Source organism: Fundulus heteroclitus, chromosome 15 (genome assembly GCF_011125445.2).
Source record: "Fundulus heteroclitus isolate FHET01 chromosome 15, MU-UCD_Fhet_4.1, whole genome shotgun sequence".
Classification (NCBI taxonomy): domain Eukaryota; kingdom Metazoa; phylum Chordata; class Actinopteri; order Cyprinodontiformes; family Fundulidae; genus Fundulus; species Fundulus heteroclitus.
In genome coordinates, this window is record NC_046375.1 from 31,818,289 (window position 1) to 31,838,353 (window position 20,065).

Consider the following 20,065-nt stretch of genomic DNA (forward strand, 5'->3'; position numbering starts at 1 on the left):
CACCAGATGATGTTGATCATCTGGTCATCTTCCTTCCTGGAAGGAAGATGACCAGATGCAGCTCATAAGTAGGGGTGTTATGAGACAAGTCGGGGCTTTGAGGCGTGTCGAGTAATGGAGGGTGTGTTTCCGCAAAGTGCATTTCGGAGCTTGCTTCATTTAAGGCAGGAGCTGAAAATGATGACGCTCAAAGCCTCGCTAACTAGCGAGGTTCAGATTATTTGTGGGTTTTAACAGGCATTTAAGTGCCTCAGTATTCAGTGAAAATGTGGGTGCTTGTTAGAGAGTTGCCAGCAGTTCAGGTTTTCAATAGAGGTTTGATAGTGTGGATAAACATGTTTGGATTTGGATTTTGATAGTTTGGAGATATTTTTAAGATTTAAGGTGAGAGAAGGAAAGATAATTTGGAGAGTGAGGAGAAGATATAGGAGCTAGAAGGAGGAGGTCTTCTATGTGGGAAGATTTTGACTTAAGATTGATTAGATTAGCTTATCAACAACTATATTTTTCACTGTTTCTTAATTTAGTTATATAGGGGAGGTGCATTAGCTGGACTACAAACTGACATCCCTTTTAACATCAGAGGAGTTCAACATTGTTGGAAGGTGCCTTTCTTTGTCTCCATTTTATGACAATACAGTTCCCTTCATGAAAATATTGGAGCAAAGCCTGCAGAAGGAGATGGCAACATCAGCAGCTGCATTAGAAGTGTGAGACCACCTCATCAGGCAACTACGGGAAAAGCTTCAGATGTTGAAAATCATAAGCATCCTATCCACAGGTACCCTTCTCGATCCTAGAGTCAATGTCATATGTTTTTTTAGACAGACTAAACCCACCTAAGCAATTAAGAGACTGCCACAATTGTCACAATTATGCAGTCTAGACAGAGCTTAGATTAGGTCTCCCAAGATTCCACCTCTCATAATATCTCTGGAGATAATCTGTTAGTTTTCCTTTTGAGACCAATTATATCTATCAGAGCTCTTGCTAACATGATCTGCTGTTTTCTCTTAGGTAGCAAACGGTGGCATCATTTGGATTACACACAGAACACATTCAAAAATATTTTGTTATCAACATGATAATCATAAGAGTAATTAATAGTTATTACTTTATTGATAATTTCCAGGGCCCTAAAGGATAGAGAATTGAAGGCAACTGGAATAAAGCATTGGTGAAGAAAAGTGAAAAGTTGTGAATAAAGTTGGATATATTACGCTTCCTGTAATTTAAAAAAAGGTTTTAGTCGATAAGTTAGCTATGTTAACCCAAAGTATCAGCTCAGTGTGTTGACATATCACTTGATTTTAAAAAACCCCGTCTCACCTCATCGGTGTCCAGCTGACCCCGGGGGCCGAAGCTCTCTATGCCGAGAGAGAACATCTCTCTGCCTGCAGATTGCTTTCAGACTCCCACTGCTTCTAGCTGACTGGCCGACGGTTGCGGCTCGCTATGCTGAGAGACAAGCCTTTCTCCTGGCACATTGCTTTCCAACTCCTGCTTGCTTCCTGCAATGAGAAATAATTCAGATCTCAAACACCCCTCTTTGGTTAGTTCATTATTATTATTTTCTACAAAAATAAATCAAATTTTGCTCAGAGAGTTATAGGTTGGTGTTTAAATAGGAAAAAATATTACTAATAAAATAAATAAATATTTGTTGTCAATTAATTTTGTTTAGTGGCATTTTTCTATATCAACATAAAAACATGTAATGGATAGTAAACTATTATCTGAAGTGAAAATTTAAATTGTGTGGATTGCTTATAGATTTTGTTTGTTTTGATTACCACTGTATGGGTTTCTTATAAATATTTGTTGGTTTAATGGTCTTTGTAGTTTTTGATTAGGTTTTTTTGTATAAAAAGCTGGCAGTAATTAGTCTAACAAGGAATGGCTGGAAAAACAACTGTCAGCAGGATTTAGATGTTTGTTTGCTATTAAGAAACAAAGATCTTGTATGCTCTATTCTTGTATTTTAATGTTTGTATACATGTTTTTCTTAGTTTTCAAGGTACTCAAAGTGCTTAGGGTGCTCAAGGTGATCTAAAAATGGAGATGAAAATAAAACCCCCTGAAAATCACCCGTCGAGGCTGCGCTGAACTTTGTCCAAGAGCTAGGGGGCTGCTACAGTGAAAACTCATCACTTCTGTGTGTCGGCTGCCATAGACGGAGAGACGGTTGGATCAGACATGGGCTAAGGCTCGACGCTACGTCGGAGTCAACGCCAACATGAGAAGCTGTCTCCGCAATGGTTGGTGACCAAGAGATTGAAGTGGTTCAAACATTTCTAACATCAGCAAATGACTCTGTGGATGTTTTCGAGTGTTTCACTAGATTTTCATCTTGGTCAACGCTTATTAAAGTCAAAAGACTTGGATCCCAGAATAAATATGGTTCCAATGTGGTGACCATTAAAGAATGAGAGCATGCTGTTAAATCAGTGGTGAGGCTTGTGCAAGAACAAGCCTTATGAGATGAAGGTCCTTCAAAGAGGAAAGATTCTTTCACATTCTAATCCTCTCTTCCATTTGAATCCATTTATTGAAGATGGTCTGCTACGTGTTGGTGGACAATTAAAACACTCAGCTCTTGGTGAGGATGTTAGATATCCAATGATTTTGCCAAAGGAAAGCCATATTGCTCATCTTATTTTGGCTCATTGTCACTTTCAAGTGTGTCATCAAGGCAGAGGTCCGACTCAAATGCAGCTCAGAATAAATGGGTTTTGGATTATTGGCTACAGTAAACTGGTAGCTCAGGTGATTCATAAATGTGTGCAGTGAAGAAAGCTCAGATGGCTAGTGGAAGATCAGCTTATGGGTGAGCTTCTGAAAGAACATTTGGAGGCACCCGCACAATTCACTTATTACAGAATGGATTGTTTTGAACTTTTCTTGCTAAAAGGAGTCGCAAGAAAGTTAAGAGGTATGGCTTGATGCTCATGTCTTTGCTGTTCATATTAAAATGTTGGAGGATTTATCCACGGTCTCATTTATTAATGGCCTGCATTGGTTTATTAGCATAAGGGGAGTTGTGCGGCAGATACGATGTGATCAACGGAGACATTAAGTAGGAGCTAAAAATGAGTTGACACAATGTGACAGTAAGTGCCTGGAGTCTTTCTTGGGAGAGAGACAATATGCGTTTATTTTCAATGCTCCAGCAGCAAGTTATGCTGGTGGTGTTTGGCAGCATCAGATATGCACCATCCAAAATGTGTTAGATGATACTTTGTCTCAATGTTTGGGTAAACTTCTTTGCTTCTTTGAGAACTCACTTTTACGAAGTGATGGCCATTGTCAATAGTTTTAAAGAACTTTAAAGGAAATAAATGACCCAGGTTCTCTTGAACCTTTAACTCCTAAATGGGTAATTCAAATGAAGTCTGATACTGCTTGCCTCTTTCAGGAGACTTTGTGAGGAAAGATGTCTACTCCTCAAAGCCCTGGCAGCATGTCAAATATTTTGAGTCGGTGGAAAAGGAAACATCTCGGCACAATCTTAAAGCTAATGAAAACCAGTGGCCGTTGGACCATGTTGTGGAAACTACGGTTGATGTTGACGGCTTGATTCGAAGAGTTAAGTTGAAAACAGGAGATCAGAGATCAGGAAAGGTAATTAGGTCTAAGAGTTCAGTGATAGAAAGACCAGCGCAAAAATTTGTGGTATTGCTGGAAAAGAATTGTAAATTGAATGCACACAGACGAGCATGACTTAAATAACACACACCGTAATAGTAGGGACATTTTGGAATCATGCATAATTTTTTAATTTCTTTAAATTTTGTTTTTATTTCTTTTGCTGGTGATTCGAGATTTCAAAAATAAACAGCCCGTTCCAACAAATGGAAAAACTTGGTACGAATACCCTACTGTATCCTAAAATAAGGGTAGTAGGTGGGAAGATCTGCACTCTAAAAAATCAAGCATGGGGGACCTGAGTGAAGTTGGCCCCCCCACCCTCTTCAAATCAGACGAAAGTGGTGTCAAACGTTTGTGCTGGTTTGTGCAGCAAAAATTTTTTGTTTGTGCTGCTATAATTTTAAAGATATAAACAAATGTTTTTAGAGGTCATCAAAGGTCAACCAGCCCACCCACCTTCTTCAAATCAACCAAAATTTGTGTCAATCAACTTGACTCCGTTTGTGTTGGTTTGTGCAGCAAAAAATTTTGTTTGTGCCGCTTTGGTTTTAAAGATATTAATAAAAAGGTAAAGGTCAAAAGGTCAACCAGCCCCCCCCCCCCCACCACCTTCTTCAAATCAGACGAAATTGGTCTCAAACGTTTGTGCTACGTTTGTGCTGGTTTGTGCAGCAAAAATTTTCGTTTGTGCTGCTATAATTTTAAAGATATAAACAAATGTTTTTAGAGGTCATCAAAGGTCAACCAGCCCCCCCACCTTCTTCAAATCAACCAAAATTTGTGTCAATCAACTCGACTCCGTTTGTGCTGGTTTGTGCAGCAAAAATTTTCGTTTGTGCTGCTATCATTTTAAAGATATAAACAAATGTTTTTAGAGGTCATCAAAGGTCAACCAGCCCCCCCACTTCTTCAAATCAAACGAAATTGGTGTCAATCAACTCGACTCCGTTTGTGCTGGTTTGTGCAGTAAAAATTTTCGTTTGTGCAGCTTTGGATTTGAAGATATCAATTACAGTTTAAACTTTTTGATGTCAAGCGTGCTGGTTTTTCTTTGAACATATGACTGAAAACTTCACTTATTCTGTTATGACCAACTCATGATCACAATTGTTTATAAATTACTTTTATTTATCTTGATTTTCTGGCTTTACAATTCTTAGCACAGAATTTTCAACAACATTTAACAATAAAAGCTTAATTTGTATAAAGAACACTACATTCAACCTTTATTTTTTGTGTCACCAAGCACTCAAAGTGTCCCTTTTGGTGCAGGAAATGTTATTTTTGGTGTTATCCATGTTGAAAGACCTTTATCAACCAACATAACCCATTAAGTTATCTTACTATTATGTTCAGAGCAAGATCTGTCTAATTTATTTAATGTGAAAGATAGCTAAACATAAACTTGAATTGAACAATTTTTAAAATAAACTATGCATTCAATTGGACAAAAATGCTAATATGGCGGTTACCAAAATACAAAACTACTAGAAAAATAAAGGGAAGTGTCTTTTGAACAAAAAAATACATTGAACTTTCTTAGATTCTCAAATGTAATACATTAAGTCAAAACTCAAATAACAGCTGACTCAAAAAACAAAAAAACACATTCTTTCAAGAAAGCTGACCATTATTCTTTTATGTAGAGCACAGCGTGAGGGCATATACTGGTCTTTTCAGATGGTGTCGTTACTTCTTTTCTGAGGTCATCGTACATTTCCCAGGTGCCCTGGGACCTCTTACAAAATGCCACATAATGCCAAATTGTTTCAGGCGTTGGACCCTCCTGAAATGCTATGATGGCTTTCAGTGTGAATCTCAGTTCTTGAAGTTCAAGGGTTGATGGAAATTCACTGAGGGAAAACTGCTTGGGATTGGGGACACTTTGCTCCACAGTTGTGGCACAGAATTGTCCAAGGTCTGTGTCAATCCAGACAAGTTCTTGCACTCTGTGACTGTGACAAACAGTCCCCATACAGAGGATTTTTCCAGACATGTCAGTTTTACATGCTGCTGGGCATGTATCAGGACTTTGGATTGGTTTTAGGCATGGAGATGCTGCAAGGTGGAGTCCTTGTTCAACATAAGACTGAAGGTGAGCTATGCCAGAAGATGCCAGGACTGACAAGTCAATGGAAATGAAAGGTACTTTCATTGTATTTGGAATGTAAAGTGTACAGTACTGGGAGGAGCACTGTCTTGTGAAGTGAATACTTGTATATTCTGTCATTGTATTTTGAATAACTGTGGACACATGGCACTGTGCATCAACATGATGAACACCAGACTTCAACTGAACAGGGCTGAATATTGAGCTCAGAATCTCAGCTCTCAAAGAATAGGTATGTGGAGTTACACCCTTTGAGGCAATATCTTTCACAAGCTGGAAAACTTTATTTTTCTCTGTACTTTTTAGCACATTCTGAGCAGAAACACTGTCACAGAAAGCGCAGCACAGACCTTGACAGACTGCATCAAAGGCACAGGTGTTGGTGACGCAGTATCGTTCCTTGCCGACTCTGATTGGTTGTTGATTATTTCCATTTTTTAAAACCCCCAGCTTAACTTTTTTCTGTTTTACAGCTGGATCAGAATGTAGCCACTCGGGACAAGGGGAGAGGTAGGATGTCAACTTCCTCTTCTTTGGTGGGACTGCAAGGCCTCTCCAGTTTTCCAATGCTGCCGTTTCTTCTGTGTTGGATTCCTGAGAACAGTTTTCATCCATTTCTTGTTCCACAGAACTTTTGATTGGATTCTGAAGCTTCACTGTCTCTTCTTGTCTGGCAGCCTCTGCTTCTTTTTTTCCTCTTTTGGCAGAACAGATTTTCATGTTGCCTGCAATGAAGCCAAGATGACGTGAAATGAATTTATCAACCCTAATGGGAAGATTCTCATGCTTGAACAAGCCATGTTTAATGTTCTTAAACTCAGCTTCAACATTAGCTGAAGTTGCAGTGAGCTTTTCACTGTGAAACAGGGGAACCATTACTCCAGTCCAGAGAGGTAGGTATCCTCCCAACCTTATTAGATGTGGGACGAGCTCAGGTAGGTAGTGCATATTGTCTCGGCCACCATTGACTTCACAGTGGCACTTAATCTCCTCACAAATATCTGTCACCCACCTCCCCAACTCAGTATTTATTTGTGTGCATTGATCCAATCCAACCTCTTCTGCTTCCTCTTCCCTGGGAACGGACATAGTGTCATCTGCAATTTTGCTTTTAAGGTTTGATTTGCACACTTCTGACATGATGGGGTTACCATGAATGTCATTACCTTCTGTCTCACTTAATGCCACAGTGGCAATGCAGCGTATTAGGACCTTCGCTTCCTCCAAAGATTGCGACTTGACCAGCTGTGCCATTGAACGCACATAGAAATCTTTCACCCGATGAGGTTTTTTCCTCAAACAATCCCACTGGGAAATCATTTTGATCAGGTGTGCCACATCCACTCGGATGAAGCATGGGGGCAGTTTGCTGCATTTGTTTTCAAGCAGAACACCGAAGCACTCATTTACATAGCTTTCAAATCAGACAGATGTGTGAAAGCCTTTACTAAAGCACCAAGTAAAGCTAAAGAAAAATCTGAAATTGCCTCTTTTGGGACTGGTGCTCCAGCACGAATCCATTCTGACAACCATCTTGTGATTGCCTGGACATCATGTCTCTCTGACAGCATTTGAACCACAGGGACGTGGGAGTTTTCGCTTCCTGTTAAAACTCCTTGATACAGGAAGATATGTCCAGACAAGCCGTTTGGCCTGACAAGCTTTTTTACAACTGAGCCAGTTGCATCAAAAGCAAAAATAGGGTGTTTCTCTGTCTGGTACATCATCATTTGGGTAGGACTCCAGTAGTGACAGAAGAATTTGTCTAATCCAATGTCACCAATACTTCCACTGTGAGGACAACTACATTTCATTGCCTGTAGTGACAAAATTGGGTTTTTATGAGCCATTTCAGATTCATGTTGTTCTTGTTTGGCTTTACGTATGGTTGCTAAATTTGGTAGATGACTTGGCTCAGGGTCTCCAAAGTCCATCAGTTTTTCTGCCTGTGATGCCCTCCACACATGTGGCTGCAGTCTACCTTCACAAAGTTCTTTTTTAACTTCTGCACGCAGTGTTCCGGACAATGGTCTCTTTGAAAACCCTGTGTGCAGGGATTCATTTGTGTTTGCCATCTCATACCGAAGCACCATTGGGCACTGCATGTCTGGTTCCTTTTCACATGTAATGTACAGTTGACCCTTGCACTCTTTACAGAAACCTCTTATTTTTATAAAAGACAACACCTGGTTGGGGTACACCTTGGCTCTTTTAAATGTAAAGGTGCAAGAACTTTTAATTTCATTCCAGATTCCCTGGTTCACAACATGAGTCCATGTGCCTCTCTTCAAAATGGTGTATGCCCTTTTTTTAAACGTATCCTTTTTGTATGTGACTCTCTCTGGAATTATATGCATCCACTGTTCAAATGGGAGCTCAACATTAAAAGTCTTATTGCCTTTGTTTTGTAAAGGAGACATGCTATGGTCAAAAGGAGTGTCACTCTCACTGCTATCTGTCTCCGTCATGTTCTTTTCATTATTATAATCAAGAGTAGCCCAGATATTGTGTCTGTTTAATTTGACAAATGTGTAAAGGGCTTTTGGTGTTAGCTTTTCGCCAAGTTGTTTACTGAGCTCTCTCCATATCTCATCACTTGGAGTTGCAATGTTGCCACTTCTTATGACTGTGTTTTTTGAAGCACTGAGAACTTCAATTACAGCTTTTTGGGGAACCAATGACTTCTTTGGCATCTGTTTAGCAAAATGATAATAAAAAAAATCCTGTTAGTTAATTATGTAGAAATATTTCAAATATAGCAGAGAATCAATAGGTTCTAGCTGTCATTCAAAATGTTCAAGCTACAGTATATAACTTCCGGATTAGTTCTAAATGCCAATATCTTGCATTACAGTACGTTACAGATAATCTGTGAAAAAAAAATAAGGACTCCTCTGTCTTGTCCCAGTGCTTCCACAAACGTGTATATGCATATATATCCATCCATTTATCCATTTTTAACTGCCATATCCCTAGTGGGGTCAGGAGGGGTGCTGGTGCCTCTCCAGCTAACATTTCAGGCGTGAGGCGGGGTCACCTAGACAAGTCGCCAGTCCATTGCAGATAAACACACACAAATCAACACAGATATATATACAGATAGATAGATAGATAGATAGATAGATAGATAGATAGATAGATAGATAGATAGATAGATAGATAGATAGATAGATAGATAGATAGACAATAATTCTTCAATTTGACAACCACCCCTTTAAGGACACTATCCTGATATGGCCTAGAAAAAAAACTTGCTTTTCACCACTTATGTAGTAATGCAACTTTGTTAAACCTCTGCATCAGACATTTCAATGCTGATTTGAAATTATGTTATTTAACCAGGTCTTGTAATAAAACGCACACTACTAAGGCAGGTAGAGGTTCCATGTGCAGCACCTGGTTACTTTTTTTTTGCTTGACATCTGTTATGGGAGTTCTGAACAGATAACTGACTTCCCTGAGGTTTACTGAAGAAGGAGACGTGGAGTGTTACTGTTCCAGCACTTTATTGAGAAACAGAGCAGAGCAACACATGGACAAAGTATTCGCACCGCGCGGCTGCAGCCTAGCGTCTGCCCCTGTTTCTGCCCGACCTCGCTTTCGGCTCTCCCTAATACTGCACCGTGGCCTTGGCAGGAGATAAAGCAAAGACAGCCCATCCTAGACAGTCGTCAGCCATACAGTGTTATGCTGCAGCATTCGGCCTTGCACTCAGTATCAGTGGATTACATACACAGACATCTCGTCTCCTGGCTCTGTGTCCGAGAGGCAACAGGTCACTTTGACTGTAGGGCAAAGATTAATACAACATTCCACCCCTTGATCGCATAGAATATGTATAATCTATGTGATCACCTACAAATCAAAAACAAGATGACTCGTGACATGAACATGCAAGTACAAATCATGTGTGCTGGAACTTCAGTTGTGATTAACATGAATGCTTCGGAGAGTTTTAACACACAAGATCAAAGTTTAGCATTTGCCTACAATTTAGGGTTCCTCTAATTAAAGTAAGGCCTGTTTTAGGTCCTATGCGCACATTATTTTAAAATTACATTAGACTATGGTAAGCTAAACCTGTTCAGTAACCAAGGTCAAATCCGTCTACTCTCACCCCGCCCTGAATCCCCCCCTACTCCTTTCTCCACTTACGCCTCCAGTGGACAATAATCCACCACTCCAAACTTACAACACCAGGAGCAAAGGCAGGAGAGGTTCAGTGCGGGCAGAGGAAATGCCAGAAAAAGCTACCCCTAGGGGGCAGTAAAAACTGGCAAGCCCCCTCCCAGGGAAATCTGCTCTCGGCCAATCTGAGCCTGAAAACCCTGTATTGAATCTAAGTGTTATCATTACCAGTTAATATTAAAGGATCTTTGGAGCCAATCAGATCCCAGGTCCACCCTAGGGAAAATCAATGGTTGCATAAATCAGTGATCTTTAGTGTGAGAAAACATTCCATTTTCTTTCAGCAGATAGTGAGAACAATTGAGAATCATATTGGGTAAACATTCAAACTCCAATAACAAAAAAATGATTACGCATAACCGAGGTAACACATCAAAACTTAGATCTATGCCTAAATCAAAGTTGACATTAGACCAAAACAACGAATGAAGGGAAAATAGGAAACCCCATCTGACATTATGACTGTGGAATAGCCCCTGATAAAAAAGGATTGAATCAAACAAATCATTGTCAGGAACATTTAAAAAAATTAAAATAAAATTCAAGGAACAGTCACCCAAAAGAAAAGTATTCCATGTTAGCAGGTAGTATCATTAACATCACAATCATTATTATCATAATCACCATCGTCATAATCACTCAGATCAGAAATATCATCATTACTAAGATCAGAACTTTCAACTTCTTGGGCATGGTTCTCAAAGGAAACACCTGGTTCTGCATTCGGTTGACCTGTAAAGAAGCTAACTGATACTGCAGAAGTTAACATTCGTTTAACCAGAGGGATTAAGCAGCCCGACAAAACAATCAGCAGGGCAATGACCACTAGGACTGGGGTGAAAATACGAACCAAGATCGACTGCCACCCACTCCCTGTAAGCCATGCCCATCCGTCATATTCAGCTGAGGGAGAATCAGCTTTAACCATGGAGTTAAACAAATCATGCAGGTGTTGCTGGATAGAGGTTATGTTTGATGAAGAGTCTGGGATATAAGTACAGCACTCTGAGTCAATGACTTTACAGACGCCCCCTTGTGTTGCCAGTAACATGTCCAAAGCCATGCGGTTCTGTAAGGACGTTAATCTTAGAGCCTTCAATTCCGGGGCGTAGCTTTGAAATCCCTCATCCACCAAAGCTGTCAAGTTCTCTAAATCTGCAGCCAGTCTGTTAATGGCTTCAGCATTACTAACAGCACCATACCCAGGGAAAGTTGCTGAGACTATCTCGCGTCCCATTGATATCCTGGTTCCCCTCTTCCTGCGATTCTGGGCACCCACTGGTACAGACGCAACTATCCTAACAGAGGGAATAAGATAAGCCAAATAACAGGCACCACACCAATTACTTGGGAGATACAGGTAGGAACGATGACCACAAACCCATACCATATTAGTAGGACACGGATAACCATCAGGAGATGGAGTATACACCTGGAGGGAAGAAAAGGCACCACCCCTTAAACCCCATTTGGTCAAATTAAAAAGTCTCAGCCATGGTTTCAATGGGTCGTCTGCACATAAAGGTCTTTTATCTGTAAGCGCACAAGAAGCTGGCACAGTATTGTCACAGTTAACTGCATTGCCCAAATTAAAACTGGATCTGACACAGGGAAGAACAAAACACAGGGGTGCTGACCGCATATGTGATGAAACTGAATGGGTCATAACAGAACCCGCAACACTAACATTTGTAGCATTTGAGAAACCATAAGGGAAGCGCACAGAATGATGAGAAAAATTAGTTGCCCAGGGAAAATGTTTCAGGGGTTTAGAAGCCCCCAAGATATGGGACCTGTTACGGGGCGCTGTTGTACAGGCAGAAAAAAATGATAACACAGTGGTGATGTTAACCGGCCATGGTTGGAGTAAAGATGACCCCTGCGTTGCATGCGGCAAACGGGTGCAAACATAACAACTACCATTTGTAACTTTTCGAGCAGTAGTAGCTGCCAATTGCCACCAGAGATTGTCAGTCACGCCATGATGAGCAATAACATGTCGTTTTACCCTTCTTTGCAAATGAGGTGTCTTAAAAGCCTGAGTGATGGTTGGATCAGCTGAATTTAACACAGCAACAGTAGGAACACGCTTAAGGACATTAGAATCATTTTGATCACAAAACCATGTGATTAGTATAAGTAAAAATGCAACCATAAGGCAACATATTGCCAGCTTCTCAGCCGTTCTGAAGAAGGTCATCTTGATGTGCCGTGTAGAATGATGATGTAGAATGATGTAGAATGTAGAATGATGATGAATAAGACGATGGCAACGCGTCGTCCCTCTGTCCTCTTCTCTCCCCTTTTTTTTTTTTTTTTTCTTTTCTTTTTTTTTTTTTTTTTTTTTAATCAGTCAGTTCTCTGATATTTAGGGAGCATAAGCAATGAGCAAACAAATCTAGTTCTTGGAACCGCTGTGTTCCACAGATCAGCCGTGTCAAAACAAACTCTGTTGAATCAGTCTCTGGAGACAAGCAACGCAAATCACTGCCCGGAATGTTATTGTGATTCCGTCGGAGCAGTGTTCTTCACCCACCTCTTCTTGCTAGGAACCAAACTTGTGGTGGGCCGCAGTCCTCACAGCCAGCTCGGTGGCTCAGGTGGATGATGATGATGCCAGTGTGTGATCTTTCTTGTCCTGCGATCGGTCGGTCTCCCGCGGCGGTGGCACTTTCCTGCAGTGTGATGCGTGGATCCAAGGAACTCGCTGTTCGACCTTCACTGCCGTGTGCGTCGTGAGGAGCACCTGGAATGGACCCAGCCAGCGTTTGGATCTCCAATGCTTCCGGCGGAAGTCCCGAATCAGAACCCAGTCTCCTGGACGGAACGAATGGAGGGCTCTGTCGGCTGCCACAGGCAATGCTTCCTTCACTGTCTGAGAGATTTCAGAAAGCACCTTTGTGAGCCTAATGCAATATGATAACATGTCATCATCACACAAAGAAGTGGAGGGCAAGTAACGGTTTGTAGGTCCAAAGCCCAAGTTTGGCGGCCTTCCAAACAGAATTTCAAATGGACTGAGGTTAACTTTCGCCCTTTTTCTCATCCTCATATAAGTGAGGACAATAGGCAAAGCTTTAGGCCAGGAAAGACCTGTTTCTTCACAGCATTTTGCCAGCTTCAACTTCAAAGTTCCGTTCTCACGTTCAACCGCACCGGAACTCTGGGGATGATACGCGCAGTGTGTCCTTAAGTCACAGCCCAAGAACTTACCCACCTCCGTCACAGCCGCGTTGACAAAGTGGGATCCATTGTCACTTGAAATCCTAGCCGGGGTCCCCCAACGAGGAATAATCTCAGTCAAAAGGGCTTTTGTGACAGCATGGCTGTCAGCCTTTTTAGAAGCGAAAGCCTCAGTCCATTTACTGAACATATCCACGATGACAAGGACAAACTTCTTACCTTCAGAAGGAGTCAGTTCAATGAAGTCCATCATGATGTGGTCAAATGGCTTACCAGGAGGAGGGTGTGCACCTAGAGTCCTCTGAGGGGCACGCCCTGCATTGAATGAACAGCAGATCATGCATGATTGACAAAACTTTTTTGCATAAAAGCTGAAGCCTCTAGTGAACCACTGAGATTTTAAAGCAGCTGCCATGCTGATGTATGAGGAATGGTCTAAGCCATGGGTTAGCTTTGCAAAGTGTGGGAAGAAGTGTTTTGGCAAGCATGGTAACCCATTTGGTCCATACCAAATGTTATTTCTGCACTTCGCTCCAGAAGAAGCCCACAGTCGCCTCTCACCAGCAGATGCAAAACTCTGCATCGCACTCAAGTCTGTGAGTGAAGAAGAACATGGGGGTGTACCCTCCTCCTTGCCCTCAGAGGAGGAGAAGGCAGTGTACAGAGGAGCTTTCCCAGCCGCACGCTTCGCAGCTGCATCGGCCCTCCTGTTCCCCTGCGAGATAACGTCACCAGACGAGGAGTGAGCTGCGCACCGGCACACTGAAATGACCTTGGGCAACAAGATGGCCTCTAACAAGTGTGCAACCTGCTTAGAGTTCAGAATTGGCTTTCCATTCGATTTCAAGAACTTCCTATGTTTCCATAGGGCACCAAAGTCATGAACCACACCAAATCCGTACCGGGAATCCGTAAAGATGTTTACCGTCTTCCCCTTTGCCAACTTGCAGGCCTCAGTCAGAGCCACCAGTTCAGCTGCTTGCGCTGAAAAGTGTTTAGGAAGAGACCCCGAACACAGGGTCTCATGTGATGAGCAAACAGCGAATCCCACCCGATTCACACCAGTGATACGATCCCTGTAAGCCGAACCATCAACAAACAACTGCAAATCTGGGTTCTCCACTGGAACATCAGAAAGATCAGGTCGTGGTGTGCAAACTTCCTCCAGCACCGACACACAGTTATGCGGATCCCCATCCTCAGGAGTGGGAAGAAGTGTAGCTGGATTTAACACATTGCACCTCTTCACAGTGATGTTTGGCAAGTCCAGCAAGATAGAAGTGTACCTCAGCCAGCGCGCTGCAGAAAGATGTGAAGTCTTTTGTTCTAGAAGAATGATGGCAACGTTGTGAGGCACAAGCACTGTTAGTTCAGAATAGCCCACGATGTCACGTGATGCTAAAACAGCCCGCTCAGCTGCAGCCACTGCCCTAAGACAGCCAGGCAGTCCCGCCGCAACTGGATCCAGTTTCCCAGAATAATAGGCTACTGGTCTCAACTTCCCTCCATGGTCCTGCATGAGGACAGAGGTCATGCATCCATGTTTCTCATCAACAGCCTGAACAAAGGGTTTTTTAGGGTCCGGAAGACCCAAGGTAGGGGCCTGCTGTAAAGCTAATTTAAGCTGAGAAAAAGCAGACTCGGCTTCAGATGTCCAAGTAAGCTTATCAGCAGGTTGAAGATCTTTACCATGCATGATGGCACTCAGAGGAGCTTCCAGCACTGAGTAGTTTGGAACAAAGTTTCTGCAGTAAGATGTTATTCCCAAGAAAGACAGAAGCTGCTTCTTCGTGACAGGCTTAGGGATGTTTTGAACTGCAGCCACACGCTTAGGTGATAGAGTCCTGCCCTCTGAAGAGATGTGGTGACCCAAAAAGGTCACTTGAGGCTGCACAAACTGCAGCTTAGATAGAGAGGCTTTGTGTCCCTCAGAATGGAGGTGCTTCAAAAGAGCAACTGTGTCCTCCTCACATTGCTGTTTTGTGGGACTACAGAGAAGAATGTCGTCGACATACTGGACCAGCGTTGTACCTGGACGCAGCTGCAGAGAGTCCAGACTAGCCTTCAGAGCTGCATTGAAGATAGTCGGGCTCTCTGTGTAGCCTTGGACCAAACGCGTGAAAGTGTAAAGTTTCCCTTCGAATTGGAAACCAAACCAGTACTGCGAGTCCTTATGGACTGGCACACTGAAAAAGGCGTTGGACAAGTCAACGACAGAGAAAAACGCAGCATCCATAGGAATCTGCGACAAGATCGTGGTAGGGTTCGGTAGTACGGGCGTTCGACCAATTACAGCTGAATTCACCCTCTGCAAATCTAGGATGAATCTCCACTCAACTGGCTTGCCCTGGTCTCTCACCTTTTTCACAGGGAATAAAGGCGAGCTCACGGGTGAATTTGGACATTCAATGATCACCCCTTCTTTTAGAAGGGATTCGAAAACAGGTCTGATGCCCTCAACTGCTTCCTGTTTCAGAGGGTACTGTTTCTGACAGGGTCTGTAATCTGATTTAGGGGTTACGATGACTGGTTCACACCCTTTGATGAGACCAACATCATATTTATTCTTTGCCCACAGTTCAGAAGGAACCTGGGACAGCAGAGGATGTGAAGTGACGTCAACTTCTGGAAACAGACCATGAGAAAGGAATGTTTCATTTTCTGGAACCAAATGAACTGTTCTTTGACAGTGAACAGTACCGGTGAAAGGCCTTTTGTAAGCAGATAGTCTCTGTGAAAACAGAATGTTAGGATGTTGTGGTACCACAGTCCAATCACAAATCGTTTGACATTGTGAGACAAAATTTGTTAATTCACTCCATTCCCCTTTAACGGGCTTTGTTAATGGAATGTGTGGAATTCCATTTTCTCTGAAAAATGCTAGCTGTTGAGGTAGCAAATTGATCGCAAGCGCAGCGTATTGGGAACTCCAATACAGTGTGGAAAAGGTTAGTTTCTCAGATGACACCCTGAACCACGCCTCCTCAAAGTCTGCATCTGGGCCCCGTGACGTGTGTGCTGTGCAGCTCAGATCAGTGGAGCTCTTAGTCTCTGAGAGAGGATTCACAAGCTGTTTGACTTCCTCCATCAGCTGCCCGCTAAACAGGGAGTTCTGAAATTTCCACTCGTAAGCATAAAGCAAGTTTTGCGGGCTGTATTTCACAGCACTGACCACTGTCCGATCTCCGGTGCTCACCAGAACACCTTCTGGTGTGGAGATCAGCACGATTCCCAACTCAATCATCAAATCTCTTCCCAGCAGATTCACAGGGCACAGAGACGATAGCAGAAAACTGTGTTTGAAAGAACTCCCCTCCGGAGTTACGCAGGTGAGGGGTTTTGTAAACTGCTCTTTTGTCACCTGACCCGAGGCAGACAATGAGAAAACATGGCTCCCACTGAGCCGTGGAGGAATTTCAAACTCCTCTGCTCTGATTACTGATGATGTCGCTCCAGAATCAACCATAAAGGATATTCTGTGTCCATCAACCACCAGTTCCAGAGTTGGAAAAGCCCTATATGCTTCAGATCTTAAGTGAGCATAAGTCGGAACCACCTCCTCAACCCTTTTCTCCAAAGATGGTTCAGTCAAAATGTTACTGTCCACACACTCATTTTCTGCACTTTCAAGACTCCACACAGCCGCAAAAGATTTCAAAGCAGGTACTTCATTGCGAAAAGCAGAGGATTCCAAATGTGTGTGCGTGTTGACATTGTCCAGCGAGTGTGTCTCTGTATCAGGCAGAGAGGCAACACTCGCAGCTGTGTTTGTGTCTGCAAAAGCTTGCAGCCCGTTATCTGCATGTGTGTGTGTGTGTGTGCTCTCAGTGTTGCTATGTGTGGCAGCAGTGTGAGGAAAAGGAGGAGAGGGAAAAGAAAAATCATTTTCAGATCCCCTATGGGGTACATTACCAATCTGTTGACCCCACAAGCGTGACGGCTCGCCCCCCTCCGGCTTACAGCGTCAATCTGCTTCCTGACGCCGCGAAGGGCGACCCTTACGAACCCGACAGTCCCTCCACCAATGGCCTCTTTTCCCACAGCAATGACAGACATCCTCTTGCCCCGGGTTCCTCTGTTCTGGCCAGGATCTTTCTCGGTTTCTTCCTCCTCTGCCTCTCCCTCCTTGGCCTCTTCCTCCTCTGCCGATGTATTGATACGTGGAGATGGCAGCCAGATGCAGTTCTTTCTCAGTCTTGTCCTTTTTTGTTCTTTTTTGCTCATCCACCAGACTGGCTGCATGTCTGGCGTGTTTCCGGACTTCGGACAGTTTTGGTTCCTCAGCCCACCCCACGTAGGCTGCTTTGAATGCCTCGGCAACTTGTGGGAGAAGTCCTTTAATGACCGAGTCACAAACCAGGGTTTCCCAAACTGTGATATTACCGTCCACCCCCAGTGTGGAAGGCTTTGGCTGTCCACTGTGACGTGTGACACACTCTATCACTCTTTCGATGAAGTCGTCTGTGGACTCGTCAGCCTTCTGCTTGCAGGTGTAGATGCTCGTCATGTTGATTTTTGTGGGGAAAGTTTTCTTAATTTCTTCGGCCAGGCCGTTGACTGCATTCACGAACCCTTGATTGTCCGCATGATCCCAATCTGGGTTAAGAACTCGCAGTCCCATTTCAGGCAGTTTGTTATGAATCTTTGCCAGTTCAGTTGCTCTTAGTTTGCGTGCGAGAACTCTGCGAATCTCAGCACCTGTTGGACGCAGTTCCCTGCAGAAGTCAGTGAAAGCAGTGGCAAACTTCTCACCACACAGGGTGGGATCAGGAAGAGACTTAGCATTCTCTTCAATGTCCTGTGGTGTCCAGGCCCTGAAAACCAGGTCTCGTCCATTCGGGCCCATAACTTCAACCATCGGGGCACTGATGTCCGTGTAGCGGTCAGGAGGTTTGATGTCTTGTCTCAGTTCGTAGGAGCGACCCGCCCCAGCAGCCCCTCTTGGTGTATCGGCCTCAGTCTTTAAGGCTGCCCGCTGCGTGGGGGCCGATGCTGATGCAGATCCCCCCGCCTCAGAAGATGTGTCGTCCGGGTGGCTGCTGCTGCTCACATGCTGGGGTTGTGGTTTGGCTTGTGGTTGCCCTGGGCCAAAGGCGTATGAGTCGAGGTCGTGGTCCATCACGCTTGTGAGGGCGCTCAGATCAGGATACATGGAAGTAGAAGAGAAAGGAGGGTTATTAGACAAATCCTGTTTTTCAGAAGCTTTGTATGGAGGAGGTGTTTTCTCTCTAGTGTGTGCGCGTGTGTGTGTTGCAGAAACGCCAGAGTCATTCTGGACATTAGGGACAGAAGCGGAGGGGACAGAGCAATTGTCTTCACGACCACACACGCTTCCCGTCACATCCAGTCTCCCAGCCAACCGTTTACTATTTTGTTTTCTTTGCCGTCTCTCAGCTTCATCTTTCCAACATTTAAGGCATGCCCGTTGTCTCCGTATTCCCAATATTTCTTTTTGTTTGACTGTCTTCTTTGTTTCTAATTTATTTTCTTGTTCTTTTATTTTGTCTTCAATCCTTTTTAGTATTGCCATATTAAATGACCCCCCTTGTGGGAAATCTGTATGTTTAATCCAATCATTTATGCATGACATGCTTTCGGGCCCATATTTTTTCAGCATGAAATCGAACGTCTCACCCTGGGGCAAGGGTGGGCCCCGAGAACTCTGCCTTTGACCCATTACACTGACTCTTCCGCTTCCGGACTTTTTTATTTTATTTTATTTATTTTATCCTTTTTTTGTGTTTTTTATTATTATTTTTTACGTCCTTAGCACGATCGACCAACTAAATGAAAGGCCTCACATCCGATGGTCGCCTTTTTGGTATAATGGTCGGGGTCCCCACTTATCAAAGCTGCAAACGTCTTCGCAACAGTCAAGGACTTAAGCATCCCTGCCGCTTTCATCCACAACAGAAGTGGACAGCCTCTTGCACAAACCCAAGACAAGAGGACTTTAATGGACCAGCTGCAAACTGCTCAGCCGGTCACCTGTTCTCCAGGTGAAAATCACTCTGCCCCTCCTCCCCCCTTGTGGGAAAGTCCGTATTTCAGCTGAAAAAACGTATTCTAATTAAATTTTGAATTTTTGTTTAATGTCAAAGCTTTAAAAAAAAAACTGGTCTGTATTTTTGAGTCCTACTTTATTTGCTCCAGAGATTAAACTCATTTAATATTTTATAGGCTTTCTTAATTTCTATTTTGTAGGTCTAAAGTTTTGCAGTATTGGCACTGTTATCTAAAAAAAAATTCAGTATTTTTCTAACAACAATGGGTTGTTTTTTTGTTTTGTTTTGTTTTTGTTTTTTTTTTTTTGTTGTTTTTAAATTTAAGCCTAATTTTCCTTTAAGCAATTGCATTTAAAGAAAATGCTGGAAAGTATCTCTCTTACCGTCTCATGAAAAGAAAGGTTCGAATCTGATCCCGCGCCGACGCTCCAGAGCCGTCCCGAGATCAGGAGCCCCTCCTCATCCCTTGAAAATCCGTTCGGGGTAACAGAGGCCGGATAAACTTCTCCGGGCCGGCCAAAGCTGCTCCTGTCCCCGGACCCCCTGGCCCGCCGGTCGGAGATCTTGTTCGTTGACGCCAAAATTGTTATGGGAGTTCTGAACAGATAACTGACTTCCCTGAGGTTTACTGAAGAAGGAGACGTGGAGTGTTACTGTTCCAGCACTTTATTGAGAAACAGAGCAGAGCAACACATGGACAAAGTATTCGCACCGCGCGGCTGCAGCCTAGCGTCTGCCCCTGTTTCTGCCCGACCTCGCTTTCGGCTCTCCCTAATACTGCACCGTGGCCTTGGCAGGAGATAAAGCAAAGACAGCCCATCCTAGACAGTCGTCAGCCATACAGTGTTATGCTGCAGCATTCGGCCTTGCACTCAGTATCAGTGGATTACATACACAGACATCTCGTCTCCTGGCTCTGTGTCCGAGAGGC

The 20,065-nt window shown here is 43.3% G+C and overlaps 2 protein-coding genes across 2 annotated transcripts; both read right to left on the reverse strand.

The window, feature by feature from the left end:
* Positions 1-2,805: 2,805 nt before the first annotated feature.
* Positions 2,806-17,047, reverse strand: LOC118566100. Its single transcript, XM_036147151.1, has 3 exons — positions 14,214-17,047; positions 5,615-5,737; positions 2,806-2,835 (listed from the first exon to the last, which is right to left on the reverse strand). Exons 1-3 carry the CDS (start codon positions 16,593-16,595, stop codon positions 2,806-2,808), a joined length of 2,535 nt encoding a protein of 844 aa, XP_036003044.1. The 5' UTR covers positions 16,596-17,047.
* Positions 12,273-18,840, reverse strand: LOC118566092. Its single transcript, XM_036147150.1, has 3 exons — positions 17,042-18,840; positions 13,349-13,444; positions 12,273-12,821 (listed from the first exon to the last, which is right to left on the reverse strand). The coding sequence occupies exon 1, from the start codon at positions 18,804-18,806 to the stop codon at positions 17,094-17,096; it is 1,713 nt and encodes a 570-aa protein (XP_036003043.1). The 5' UTR covers positions 18,807-18,840; the 3' UTR covers positions 12,273-12,821; positions 13,349-13,444; positions 17,042-17,093.
* Positions 18,841-20,065: the final 1,225 nt, after the last annotated feature.